This window comes from Neoarius graeffei, chromosome 7 (assembly GCF_027579695.1).
Source record: "Neoarius graeffei isolate fNeoGra1 chromosome 7, fNeoGra1.pri, whole genome shotgun sequence".
NCBI classification, from domain to species: domain Eukaryota; kingdom Metazoa; phylum Chordata; class Actinopteri; order Siluriformes; family Ariidae; genus Neoarius; species Neoarius graeffei.
Genome location: NC_083575.1, coordinates 82323801 through 82339067, shown reverse-complemented (window position 1 = coordinate 82339067; position 15267 = coordinate 82323801). Strand labels below are relative to the sequence as shown.

General features: G+C 41.9%; 1 protein-coding gene across 8 annotated transcripts in view; it reads left to right on the top strand.

Moving 5' to 3' along the window:
- The window catches only part of inpp4b (inositol polyphosphate-4-phosphatase type II B), a 538055-nt gene that overhangs the window by 406650 nt on the left and 116138 nt on the right, over nt 1–15267 (top strand). For all 8 annotated transcript variants that reach the window (XM_060926513.1, XM_060926515.1, XM_060926511.1 and 5 more), the window contains one exon: nt 4171–4449. In XM_060926513.1, coding sequence (XP_060782496.1) covers nt 4171–4449 — 279 coding nt within the window. The remainder of the gene's footprint in view (nt 1–4170; nt 4450–15267) is intronic.

Here is a 15267-nt window from a genome sequence, read left to right as displayed (position 1 = left end):
AGTTCTTTATATGCAAAAACATACAGCAGAAGGCAAGGCAAGGCAAGTTTATTTATATAGCGCATTTCATACACAGTGGCAGTTCAATGTGCTTTACAGAGGTAAAAGCAAAACAGTAAACAATAGAAAATAAAATTACATAAAATAAAGGGGGAAGAAGAGAGAAAGTTCAGTAAAAACAGCAGAATAAAATAGAATAAAAGTTAAGTAAAGTTTAAGACATGCAAAGACTGTAAAAGTTAAGTAAAGTTTAAAACGTAAAGATGACGATATTTATCAGTTAGCAGAAAGCATCTGAGAACAGCTTGGTCTTTAGTCTAGATTTGAAACTGCCAACAGCAGGAGCATTTTTGATGTCCTCTGGCAGCTGGTTCCATAGCTGTACTGCATAGTAGCTAAAAGCTGCTTCACCACACTTTGTTTTAACAACAGGCTTTACCAGTAAATTTTTCTGTTGCGATCTGGTAGATCTGATTGGGTTAGGCCGCTGCAACATATCAGAGAGGTAATTGGGCCCTGTACCATTTAGAGATTTGTACACCAGCAGCAATGCTTTAAAGTCAATTCTGTAGCTTACTGGAAGCCAGTGAAGGGACCTTAGAATTGGAGTAATGCGCTCTGTTCTTTTTGTTCGTGTGAGAACCCTCGCCGCTGCATTTTGAACCAGCTGAAGTCGTTTGATGGTCTTTTTTGGCAGGCCTGTGAAAAGGCCATTGCAGTAATCAACCCTACTAGAGATGAAGGCATGTATTAGTTTTTCCAGATCATTTTTTGACGCAAGTCCTCTTAGTTTGGAAATGTTTTTTAGGTGATAAAATGACGATTTAGTGATTGCTTTCATGTGCCTGTCAAAGTTTAGCTCGCTGTCAATGAAAACACCAAGCAGAAGAACAAAGCAGGAAATTAATATAGAATATAAGTTTCATATATTTAGCTCATCGCTACCAGCTTAGCCCTCAAATACGCACAAGAACATCATAACCTAGAAGGGCACTCGGGAGAATACACACCTCCCCACCCCCAAGCCACATATTCAGATTTGCAATTAAATCTAATCAGTTGTTCCTTGACCCATGGCCCATCTTTCTTCAAAATGAATGAATACAAGATGACAAATTAAAGGGGAAAAAAATTACATATTGTCTTCAATCCTATCGGGGATTAGATCCTACTCAGTTTGGATCTTTTGAAGGTGCTCATTTGTGATTTTATTATTGTCCAGATCAGTGCAAGAAAATTACACTCCAAAGTAGAAGTGCACTTGGTAGAGTGGATACCTCCGCCAAGCAACATGCTACCAACATCAAAAGCACCTGGAGGAAATCCATGCAGACTCCACACAGAAAGGCCCCCCTCGACCACTGGGCTCGAACCTAGAACCTGCTTGCTGCGAGGCAACCGTGCTAACCACTTACACCACCGTGCCACCCTATGATGAGCTACACTGCAGAAAATTATATCTTAGCAAGATATCATTTATCTTAACAACTATCTTGAAAATAGTTGAAACGATCTAGCATTTCTTATTCGAAGAGAACAAGACACCAATTTTGAGATTATTAAACCTAGTTCTAGATTGCAACCAACTTATTCTAAGATGTTTTACCATGTGTAATTATCTTACTGCACTGGCAGATTATTTCACTTGATCATAGTCTAAATGTTCTCAAATTTATTATGTATTTCCTTATATTAGGATGGCTAGTTTTTGCAGTGTACACTCACTCATTTGATTGAATATTAGCGAATCATGAATACGTATATACCTGTAATGTGTTACACAAACACGCAGTGTTTGTCTCACTATTCTTGTGAGGACCTTCTTTTGACATAATTATTATTGCAGTTAATTAACGCTGTGCCTGCACCTAAACCTAACCTTAACCTCAGTGATGAAAAGGAAACTTTTGGGGTCTTTTTTTTTTTTTTTTAAAAACAAAAACAAGGAGCGGCACGGTGGTGTAGTGGTTAGCGCTGTCGCCTCACAGCAAGAAGGTCCGGGTTCGAGCCCCGTGGCCGGCGAGGGCCTTTCTGTGCGGAGTTTGCATGTTCTCCCCGTGTCCGCGTGGGTTTCCTCCGGGTGCTCCGGTTTCCCCCACAGTCCAAAGACATGCAGGTTAGGTTAACTGGTGACTCTAAGGCTACATCCACACGACAACGGCAACGAGATGTTATTTAAAAATATATCGCGTCCAAATGGGCAACGATCAGTAAAATATCAGGTCCATATGGCAACGCAACGCTTGCTGAAAACGATGCAATACACATGCCACACCTCTAGGGGCGCTGTAAGACGGTCCCTTCGGAGACACCAGAACAATAGAAGAAGTAAGGACGCATGCGCATAAACTATTATGCGCGAGACTTCATATTAGCCACAAAGTCAGGAAAATCTGTTCGTAAAATTACATTATAATGACCAAATACAATGAAAAGTATTTTTCCAGTCTCACCTGTGAAAGGTAATCCCATGTGATCTCGTTTGGACGGCAAACCTGTTGGTACAGTTAAACGCAGCTAATCTTTATTCTCCGCTTTGACCTATCCAATATGGCGGCGAGGATGACGTATGATTCTACGCGGAAGGCGGCGTCTTTAATGGTCCGGAATAAATTGAATGCTACACGATGATGGATTAATTTGCTCTTCTACGCCCTTTTTGAGGAATGTATTGTAGGACTAAAACCAACATCTGAAGAGGTGAGATCGCTCCGTTTTTTCCCTATTTTTGCTGGCGGGATTGACTCTCTCTCTCTCTCTCTCTCTCTCTCTCTCTCACTTTGCACCATTACACAATAAATATTCACAGTGAAAATATTTTGTAAGCACGTTTCATGAACCAAGTTATAGGATTTGTTGACAACTCGCATCGAGTTCGTTACACTTCTACCCGGCGTGAAGCACTCACAGTCATGTGGTTGTGACGTCATCGTAAACAAATCCGTTCTACTCATCCAGATGACTTCACAATGGCAACGTTGCCAGATTTTTCCACTCTGGAACCCGTTCTCAAAAAGATTGCGTTTTGGGCACCCAAAACGCCGGTGCCGTGTGGACGCCAGGCCTAAACAATAAGCAATTGTATCGGAGTCACCCGAATCCGTTGCCGTGTGGACAGGGCCTAAATTGACCGTAGGTGTGAATGTGAGTGTGAATGGTTGTCTGTGTCTATGTGTCAGCCCTGTGATGACCTGGCGACTTGTCCAGGGTGTACCCCGCCTTTCGCCCGTAGGGATAGGCTCCAGCTTGCCTGTGACCCTGTAGAACAGGATAAAGCAGCTAGAGATGATGAAATGAAACAAAAACAGCAATTTCTTGTGGGGACCATCTGAATGTCCCCACAAAGTCGAAATTGTCAGATTTTGCTATCCTTGTAGTGACATAAATATAAAAACAGTAGTAAATATAAAAACATGTGCACGCACACACAACTCTAAGAGCCCCATTTTTTTAATTTAATGCAAAATAAAGCATAAGAGCACTGTGTGTGTGTTCCTCTTTTCCTTCATCCAGCCTCACCTTTACCTCTCTTTTGCCCTGTCAGTCTTCTCCTCTCAATCCTCTCCCTTCTCTCAACTTCCATCAAGTGTACTTTAATTTTTTTTTCTTGCATCCCTCTCATGTTTTGCATTCGTAGGTGTAATAGATTAGCCTGCTGTGACTCTAACTCAATTATTCCTGAGGGCTCTTGTGACTATCATCCAAGCAGGAACTCGTACTTGGATCATTAGCTTATGGTAGCCTGTAAATTGGTAGCCTCCCACTTCCTCTCCTCCTTCCTTATTGAGCTCTGTCTATCACTAGCTACATCAAGATCTTTTCTCTACACCTATGAGATTTCTCTGGGTCTCTATGTACTGTCTCATCTCGTTGTTCTTTGGTGGTGGTGATGATGGTGGTGGTGTTCTCCAGACTTAAGGAGAAGAAGCATATCTCATTCTCCTTTCATCCAGTGCCTTCCCTTGCGCTTTCAAACTCCTCATCCTCCTTCACTGTCTGTCATTCAGTTCTTCTGAACTGCATGTGTTTATGAAGTTTAGTGACGGGTTCTTGAGTGCGCTCACACTCTCACACTCTTCTGGCTCCAGGTTCACTTTAATGACATGTGAGGTTAGGAAAATATTGGCATATCAGATATTCATGCTAAGTAAACCTGCCCTTGTCTTTCAGACGGAGCAGTTCGTGCACTCTCTGAAGGACGAGTTGGTGAAGAATGCGCTCTTCGCGCTACATGCAGCACGACCCGGCTACATGAACAAAAGTCAGCTTTCCAGCCAGCCCGAAAAACACTTGCCCCAAACCGTGACCTCGGACGTGACCCCGAACCAAAACCAGAGCCGCGAGCCAAACGTTGTCATCTGCAACAATGTGTCCGGATCTCAAACGCCTCCTAAAAATGAAGCTCGCCATGACCTTCCCCACCACAAGGAGTATGACGAGGAGGAATGGGCAAGTATCCACTCACTTTTCTTTTTTTCTCGCTTTTCTCCTATTCCTGTTCTCTCCCACTGATCTGCTCTGTGAATCTGAGAAGGCTTTGCCTTTTATAGAATCAGGGCAGAGCATGTTTAAGGTATAACTGCACTGCAAAAAAATGGCCTTTCAAAAATAAGAAATAAAAGATTAAAACAAAGCATATTTGCTTGAATCAGGTGAAAAAAATCTGCCAATGGAACCAGTCAAATTTGACTTGGTAAGATTTCTTAAAGTAAGATGAAAAATCTAACCTGTTTTTAGATGAAATAATTCCAAAATAAGATTGGGGAACTTATTATGCGAGATCTGATTAACTCAAAATAGTTCTTATAACAAGATCGTACTTCTTACATTTAGCCATTCAAGTCATTTTTATTTGTTTCATTTTAAGGGTATTTCACTTAAAGTCATGACAAAGTCTTAGCAGTAAAAACTGAATTTAAGATAAATATGCTAATATTAGGATTGTTAACTTCTACAACTAAGCATTGCTAGCTTAAAAGATTCTCCTTTTGTGACCTGTAATTAGTAAAATACTCTAGATATGAGACCAGAGACTATCTTGAATCAAGTTGACGACACGTGTAGCAACAAGTTTATTTTTTTTTTTCCATTTCAGCATTCAAACATTAAAACATCTCTGAAAGGGCTGATGACACGAACATGACTCTATGCAATTTCTTAAATAAACTATACAACATGGCAAACATGTTAGATTTCTGTTATGATTACGTGAAAAGAAGCTGTTGTTACGCGAATATCCAACTTTTAATTGCACAGCGCAAGAAAACTGAGTCCGTGGCTCGCGGCCATGCTGTGACGTCAGCGGAAGAACACGCTGCGGTTCACTGGCTGTTCTACTCAATGGAAATGGCGCATGAAAACGCCGGTGAACTCTCTAGTGCTAGCTCTTCCTCTGAACAAAAGAACAACCAAATACTGGTACTTTAAGCAGTGATCATGATGGCATGATTTTATCTGATTTTAAATAAATGAGATTGATAATAATGTGAATGTTCACAACTAGTACATACAAACTCTGCAGCTTCTGATTCAGCAGCTGCGTCATACTCCGCAAAAACATCAGCAAGAACCTACAATATAAATGGAAATGCAATACACTAAGCTCAAATGACTTTTGGAAAGTATAATTTCTAAATTTTTTTCTACATATTCTTGAAGTCGGTCATCGGGGTACTTGCTACCGTTCCCTAACAACGCATGGCAAAGGGTAAAGTGTAGTGTTGCTACGAGTACTTGCTAAAGCCTCCGGTGGAAGATCCTCGATGTGCTGATAAGACGTACAGTTCTATATAACACACAAGTGTCACGATAATCACAAAACAGATGCAAATTGTTAAAATACCTAATTTTTAACCAATCATGTATTGATCTCTTCCTAATAGAATCTATGATAGCCTACCCTCTTTACCCTTTGCCTCTCGTTGCTAGGCGGCAGTTACATGAAAGCTGAAAGCTTTCACAAGCAAATACATGACTGATATCACACCGACTTTATGATTACATTTATGATTATCATGAATATGTACTCTATGATGTGTACTCTATGAGCGCTCTGGAGCGAGTCACTTCCAAGATGGCCGCGCAGACTGCAGTGTTACTATTTTTAGCATCATGTCGGAGCACTCTATAGCTCTATGTACCTTTATCTTATGTCGTTTCTCAACACATGTTCTGACAGGAGGACTGTCTTTGGAGGAGTCACCTTGTCCCAGGCGACTACTGGATCCGGCATAGCTACTAGTAGACCCCCTCCGGAATACTGTAGGCACTGCTGATGGCAGCAACACACGTTTGTGCTGAACTGAACACCCAAGAGATTCTTTTAAGCTGGGAAGGGTGTCAAAACAATCCAAATCGAAGTGTTCAGAGCACAGGACGGATGTTGGTGAGGGCTCCCACTTGTCACGAGTGCGTCTGACTTGCTTCACCCACTTCGCATGCAGCTCGGGATCTCTGGGAAACTTGAATAAACTTACCCCATCCTTGTGGGTTTTGGAGCAAAAGCCGGCAACACAATGCGAAGGCATAATAAATATATATAATATATAAAATGTATAATAATAATACTAATAATGAAATAATGATAAACTGAACACCTGCCGCATCAACAACAAACTGGTAAGTTAGGAGGAAGGTTCTTTCGCTGACGTCATATAGCTCCTCCTCCTCTTTCGTCTCCTGGGTGCTGCAGCCCCGTCAAATTTGCCCAAATAGCCGTGTTTTTTATCATAACTTGTAAAATAGGCGCCTTCGTGAATTAATATATGGATCATCGGGAATTACTTTTTATGTTATAAAACATCGCCAAAGATGTCAAAAACGTGTCATCAGCACTTTAAGATTCCACTTCCCCAGGACCTCAGGCACAAAAAATAATAATAATAATAATAATAAAAGTCTACGCATTTTGACTTACAGTGCTTACACAACGCCAAAGCAACAGTGCATTTTGGGGGCACTGACTATTCATGTGTACGAGGGGTTTACAAGATCAGGCACAAAAAAAATGACAACCAAACAACCAACCAAACAAAAAACACTAAACTTAACTCACAGCATTCCAAAAAGACCTCACTAAAACGCCCTCCACTCACTCATAGCCTTTTTGAAGGCACTTGTCTGGTCTAGAGTCTGTACAGCATCTAGAAGGAGCTCACTCTGAATGACTGAGAAAACAGTCGCAGTAAACTTAGGATCTGTAAGGTGGAGTTGAATTGTAATGAAAGATTCAAAGATTTCAGTAAAGTTCATTTATTCCCAAAACAAGCATACTTTTTTTTTTTCCTTGAAACAAGACGAACCGCATTTGACAAATGTCCAAAATGTACTTACTTGTTTTAAAAAAAAAACTGTTTTATTTTCAAAGGTGCTCCAAATAAGACTTTTTCAAGACATTTTGTCGATTGAGGTTTTTCACCCACGTGACCAAATCATGTGATGCATCGTTAGGCTGCCATTTTGGACGTCACGGCTCGAATCAGTTTGAATGCGAGGAAGGCGACAAATGAAAAACATAAAAGAAATGGAGCGAGATGCAGAAAACACCTTCACTATCCAGCGACGTAGGGCATTTACAGGGCGAGCAGAGGGAGAGGTATTTGCAAAAATTGAGGTTAGCAGGCTTAGAGAACGACGTTTACCTGCTTCCACCAGGATTGTTCACTGACGTACAGAAGTACACCAAGCCCTCGTCTTTACCTGACTTCGGCCCACATGATCTGTATACCTATGTCGTTAAAAGCCCATCGCCATACACAGGTATTGATCTGAAAGCGTATAAGAGTTTGGATGCCTACAAATATTTTGTGTCAGGCTGGGTAACATGCCTACATCAACGGGTCATCCCTGGAGCCGGTGGTCGCCATCTTATTACAGCTAAGGTTTGTTCACATTTTCATTTACTTTCGGCCCTCAGAATAAACAAAATGTTATTAAATGTCATTGAAATAACTTCTTAGTCTGTTGAGACATGGCCCGTTATAAATTTGCTGTTACCAGGCAATGACCAAGAACTGTATTATTAGGGTCGGTGTCTGTGTTGTAGCAGTGTACTAGCAGCTAGCTGTTAGCACTAGCTAATGTCAACAACATAGTAGCTAGTATGTTACTGTAGCAATGTTTACGTTCAGTCATTTGGATGACTGTTAAAACCTTTCAGTCTCAAGTTTTTCCTTTACTGTATTTACTAGTTTACTATAATTATGATTCCGCAGCTATTTACACCGGATCCAGTGTAAATAGCTGCCGGAGCGCGCTCCGGCTTAATTTGAGGGGGAGCAAGCCGGAGCACACTGCTTAATTTGAGGGGGAGCAAGCCGGAGAGCGCTGCTTAATTTGAGGGGGAGCAAGCCGGAGTGCGCTGCTTAATTTGAGGCAAATTAAGGTGCGCTCCAGCAGCTATTTACACCGGATCCGGTGTAAATAGCTGCCGGATCATAATTACAGTAAACTAGTAAATACAGTAAAGGAAAAACTTGAGACTGAAAGGTTTTAACAGTCATCCAAATGACTGAACGTAAACATTGCTACAATAACATACCAGCTACTATGTTGTTGACATTAGCTAGCTTGACCTTCAAAATGGCGGACACCGGGGCGTCACATGACCCTGTGACGTCAGGTGAAAAACCTCAATACAAGATTTTCAAGATGGACTGTCTAAAAACTAGCCTTTCTAGCTAAATGAGGTTTTGCTTGTTGGGCAATGTCTTATAATAAGGGTGGCTAGATGTTTTGACTTGAAAATAGACATAAACTTCCTAAGATTTTTATTTTTTGCAGTGTGCAATATGTTTAATATACTATTAGTTACTGGTTTTCCTTTTTGAAAATTCGGTTCATCATGAGCTTTAGGTAGGTAACTAGGATTGTTTTCCGAAAGTAATATGCAAGTTCGTAAAAATATTCTACGAAGATACTAATATAAGGAAGTGTGTGTGTGTGTGCGTGTGTGAGAGAGAGAGTGTTTTTTTTCTGTGCACCATCAGTGTCATAGCTGTGGCTAACAGCAGGAGATTAGCCACAAAGCTAAAACAACAATCTCTAATCAATGATGAAATGACTCTTTTCAGTGCAGCTCAGCAGAGGAAAAACAAGCGAAAGAAAACAAATGGTCTCCAATAAAGAGGGAAAAAAAGGGAGAGCATAGTTTGTTGTACTTATCGCATTGGGAAGCCTAATTACTCTTGCTTTACAAGGGTGAGAGACGAGCAACTGCAGAAACCACAACACAAAAAAAAAAAAAAGCATAATGAAGCCAGGGCTGCTGAGAACATGTGAGGTTTTGGAGAATAGAAAACAGGAAGAGCAGAGGGCAAATGGCCTCAAACAAGCTCCATTAAGGTATATGGTCGTGTGAAGCCTTTGCCAGTGCTGAGGTGGTTCACCGAGGGAAATGTGGCTTACAATTTTATTAAGCTTGGGCTTTTTAGAGCAGGAATAGTACAGTACAGTATTTCTAAGCTCAGTAGCGAATATAAGGTTGTATATAAGATATAGGATCAACCTATTCACACACTGCACTCTGAGAAAATAAAGTACCTTACTGTACCTTTAGAGGTACAACAAACCGCTTGTCACTGGGACAGTAACCTCTGAGGTACTTATTTATATTCTTTATATACTGCTTGGGACCTTTTTGGCCCTAAAAAGGTACACTTATGCCCCTTTTCCACCAAAGCAGTTCCAAGGCTGGTTCGGGGCCAGTGCTTAGTTTGGAACCGGGTTTTCCGTTTCCACTGACAAAGAACTGGCTCTGGGGCCAGAAAAACCGGTTCCAGGCTAGCACCAACTCTCTGCTGGGCCAGAGGAAAGAACCGCTTACGTCAGCGGGGAGGGAGTTGTTAAGACCAACAACAATAGCAAGACCGCGAAAGGTCGCCATTTTTAAGCGATGAGAAGCAGCAGCTGTACAAACGCAAAGTCATCCATTATTATTATTGTTGTTGTTGTTGCTGCTTCTTCTTCTCCATGTTGTTGTTGCTTCTATGTTCGTGCCAAGGTTTATGCAAACGCAGCGACGTAACTGATGTACACTACCGTTCAAAAGTTTGGGGTCTGACACATGGAGGTCAGAAATGATGTAATTACAAGTTCAGACTTCTCACTTCCGTTTGATTTAAGTTGAATGCAGTATTAGTCTTTAAATCAATTTTCTCATCTCATTATCTTTAGCCGCTTTATCCTTCTACAGGGTAGCAGGCAAGCTGGAGCCTATCCCAGCTGACTACGGGCGAAAGGCGGGGTACACCCTGGACAAGTCGCCAGGTCATCACAGGGCTGACACATAGACACAGACAACCATTCACACTCACATTCACACCTACGCTCAATTTAGAGCCACCAGTTAACCTAACCTGCATGTCTTTGGACTGTGGGGGAAACCGGAGCACCCGGAGGAAACCCACGCGGACACGGGAAGAACATGCAAACTCCGCACAGAAAGGCCCTCGCCGGCCACGGGGCTCGAACCCGGACCTTCTTGCTGTGAGGCGACAGCGCTAACCACTACACCACCGTGCCGCCCTTAAATCAATTTTATTTTATTATATTTTTATGGTGCTGTTATGAGCAGACATTGTCACAAAGCAGAAACAGAAATCCAGATATAGCTTTAGATCTCTGCTGAGTTGCTTCTTGTCAGGTGCGTATAGTGTTCGTGGATAACAGACTGTGTGTCTGGTTAAAAAAAAAAAGTGGCATTACTTAAAAAAAAAAAAGTGCTGCCAAAATGTCTCTTATGCCCTCACGTGGTTGGCTGTGGTACAATTTGGTCCTGCCCTCTCACCTCCATTAACAGGTACTGACAGTATCGACATTACTGAAAAGTCTCATCATGAACCCACAAGCACTTTAACTTACACTACCGTTCAAAAGTTTGGGGTCACCCAGACAATTTTGTGTTTTCCATGAAAAGTCACACTTTTATTTCCCACCATAAGTTGTAAAATGAATAGAAAATATAGTCAAGACATTTTTCTGGCCATTTTGAGCATTTAATCGACCCCACAAATGTGATGCTCCAGAAACTCAATCTGCTCAAAGGAAGGTCAGTTTTATAGCTTCTCTAAAGAGCTCAACTGTTTTCAGCTGTGCTAACATGATTGTACAAGGGTTTTCTAATCATCCATTAGCCTTCTGAGGCAATGAGCAAACACATTGTACCATTAGAACACTGGAGTGAGAGTTGCTGGAAATGGGCCTCTATACACCTATGGAGATATTGCACCAAAAACCAGACATTTGCAGCTAGAATAGTCATTTACCACATTAGCAATGTATAGAGTGGATTTCTGATTAGTTTAAAGTGACCTTCATTAAAAAGAACAGTGCTTTTCTTTCAAAAATAAGGACATTTCAAAGTGACCCCAAACTTTTGAACGGTAGTGTATACAGCGACGTAACTGACAAATACAGCGACGTAATGACGTGGCTCCCCTTAGCACCCCGAGCTATGGAAAAGCAAACTGGTTCTCAGCTGGCTCGCAAGTTGAACGAGTCGTGAACCAGCACCGGCCCCGAACCAGCCCTGGAACTGATTTGGTGGAAAAGGGGTACAAGTTGGTGTTTCAGGCGCTCTCTGGCCGTGCTGTTAAAATTCTGCATGCAGACGATCATCCAAGTTTCCAAATCTGTCATTGCTTCATTCTTGAATATTTTCTATCGTGAATACTATCATTAAAAAGCTTATAATTTCTGCTTTCCAAAGAAATTCATCCCGTTAAGATCTGTTCAGTACTTTGAGAGTAATGGCAGGTTGAAGTTGGTACAACAGAGTACAGTCTGCTCGCGGGACGTCGGGAAACTGCCAGTGCTTTTTGCGTCACGGGAAAGCGGTCAGGCTCTCTCGCTCTCTCTCTCTCTCTCTTCTGATCGGTTTCCGACTGGATTACTCATGGATATCAATCAGATAACTTTTATAGGGATGTTCTCTCACTCTCAGTGTTTCTGATGAAGGATTCAGCTAAATTTTCCATCTGCTAATTTTGATGTCATGCTTCACAGGAGACTTTGAAATGAGTTTTCATAGCTTTACCTACTTATTTTTTCAAATCAAACTGATTCATGTAAATAAGTAACTATTTTAGAATATAACTGGAGTTGTTTTGATGAAAAATATTGAGATCTTAGTGGTCGGAATGAGATTTTTTTAAAAACCCAGAAGTCAGAAATGCGAGTGTCAATTTCAGTTCAATTAACATGAATTGTTTATTGGATGTGGATCAGACAGTTTTTTCGAGGTTAGCTTTGAAAGCTGTGAATATTAATTGAAATAATCATTTATATTCTTTCATATAAACACTAGTACACCCTATTTTTGAGAAATAAAAAGGCCTACAGAGCACAAAGAGGGTATTAGAAATATTATTTTATTACTTTTTTTATTAAGTGTACCGATTTAATATTTGTACCTAATTAACATAATTAATGCAAATTAAATGCTAATTTGCTTTTTTTTTTCTAGTTTTTCACATTTTGTATTCAGTATACAACCATTTATATGCCTGCCCAATTTCTATGTAAATATATTGAAAAATAAAAAAAATGTTATTAAGAAAAAAAACCATTTGATCTCATTCGTTAATAAGGCCCATTTTGGACGATGTGATCCTCATACAGAATATTACGTCATTTTTCTAAAAATTAAGCATTTTTTTTTCAATCTTTGATTTGTAATATCTTAAGAACAGATAAACATATTAATTCTGTAGAAAATATGTTGTTCAGCATTCAATTCTGAATTCAATGAGAGCAGTTTTAAGTCATTTGGATTGAATTTTCGCCTGATATGCCTACAGTTAGTTACCTTGAGGGGCGGCAAGGTGGTGTCATGGTTAGCCTCACAGCAAGAAGGTTCTGGGTTCAAGCCCAGTGGTCAACGAGGGCCTTTCTGTGCGGAGTTTGCATGTTCTCCCTGTGTCTGCGTGGGTTTCCTCCGGGTGCTCCGGTTTCCCCCACAGTTCAAAGACATTGGTGGCTCTAGATTGACCGTAGGTGTGAATGTGAAGGTGTGTGAATGGTTGTTTGTCTCTATGGTGGTGTTTACATTAGACCGTATCCGTCTCGTTTTCTTTGCGGATGCACTGTCCGTTCACATTAAAACGCCGGGAAACGACTCCACAGGCGGAATAACTTGAATCCGCCAGGGCCCACGTATTCAACCCAGTTCGTATCTGATCCGGTGCTGTGTAAACATTGAGGAACGAGGATACGCTGTGCTGAGCTCTAGCTGACGTCGTCATTGGACAACGTCACTCTGACATCCACCTTCCTGATTCGCTGGCGTTGGGATCACACACACAGCGGCTCAGTCCCGAATCACTGCTCGTGCGCTTCACTCGCGCGCTCTGTGAGCTGCGCAGGGCCGGAGTGCGCACCCTCCAGAGGGCACTCGCTGTTCAGGGCGGAGTGATTTGGAGCGCAGGAGGAAGCGCTGAGCCGCACTGAGGTTTATTTACACATTTCAACTTATTTACCTCCTTCAGGCGCTTAAACTCAGTGAGAACATGAACATCACAGCCAGGTGTGTTTATCTGCTGGAGAAGGTGTTCGCTTGCCATCCTTCCACTTGCAAGTGGTGAGTGACTTGCGCATGCCCGATATGCACTGGGATCATGTGATGTTTCGTCTAATTAGTCATGTGATTAGCGTATCCATGTGTTGGCGTTGCTGTGTGCACGCGAATCGTTTTAAAAACGTTAATCTGATGATCCACTGATACGGTCTAATGTAAACACCACCTATGTGTCAGTCCTGTAATGACCTGGAGACTTGTCCAGGGTGTACCCTGCCTCTCGCCCATAATCAGCTGGGATAGGCTCCAGCTTGCCTGCGACCCTGCACAGGATAAGTGGCTACCGATAATGGATGGATGGATGGATGGATGGATGGATGGTTACCTTAAGGTCCAATAATGATACATTAGTGTAGATTGTACCTTGGGGGACAGAAATGGACTCCTCCTGTCGCCCTGTTTCTGACAGTGTGGAGTACTTAAGCGTAGCCAGTCAGGGTTTGCTTTTCCCCCCTCTTTGATAGATTCTGTATCATGTAGAAACATCAATCTTGTCTATAATTCAAACACAGGACAGAATGAGCATCCAAAAAAATCCTGACTCTTTACCACAAAGTGTGCTATTAGTCAACTCCAAATGCTTATACACTATCAAGTATACTGAAAGTTTTGATATACTGGCCTTTATAATCATCTATACTTAAGGAGAAGTACACTAAGTACCAAATTAAAGGCAAGGTAGGTCATTTTGGAGAAACCAGCAAGACTAATAACTGGGGAAAAAAATCCCACCTTCAGTGTTCCCACCAAAAAAAGAAACGTCGAACAAAACATCTGAACGCACACGCACTGCCTGACTACTGCTGGAGGACGAGTCCATAAGAGAGAGCGTCTGGGGCGGAGCATAGATCATCGTTGTCATATCCAACTACCTAACATATCATAATGAACATGAACAATGAACATAACTATTGTTAATGCTCACTAGCTTTAGCGATATGTCTGCTTAGCCAAGTGGAAGTTCCCGGTCATGCACCATGAGTCTCATCTCATCTCATTATCTCTAGCCGCTTTATCCTGTTCTACAGGGTCGCAGGCAAGCTGGAGCCTATCCCAGCTGACTACGGGTGAAAGGCGGGGTACACCCTGGACAAGTCGCCAGGTCATCACAGGGCTGACACATAGACACAGACAACCATTCACACTCACATTCACACCTACGGTCAATTTAGAGTCACCAGTTAACCTAACCTGCATGTCTTTGGACTGTGGGGGAAACCGGAGCACCCGGAGGAAACCCACACGGACACGGGGAGAACATGCAAACTCCACACAGAAAGGCCCTCGCCGGCCACGGGGCTCGAACCCGGACCTTCTTGCTGTGAGGCGACAGCGCTAACCACTACACCACCGTGCCGCCCTGCACCATGAGTGCACGGGCAAAATGCCTCCAAGTAGACATGCAGCCAATCATTTCATTCAGACTAGAACTCAATGTGGTCTTCTGCTGTTGTACTCCATCCACCTCATGGTATGACATTGTGGATTTGGAGATGCTTTTCTGCTTAGCATGTTTGTAAAGAGTTGCTATTTGAATTACTGTAGATTTCCTGTCATCTCGAAGCAGTCTGCCCACCGGTTAATTCTGTGCAAAAATCCCACGAACTGCTCTGTACCGTACATTTGTTGTTGTTTCTAGTAACATGATAATTATTAGAGTATTTTCAAAAACGCAGCCCATAATGATGTCCGTG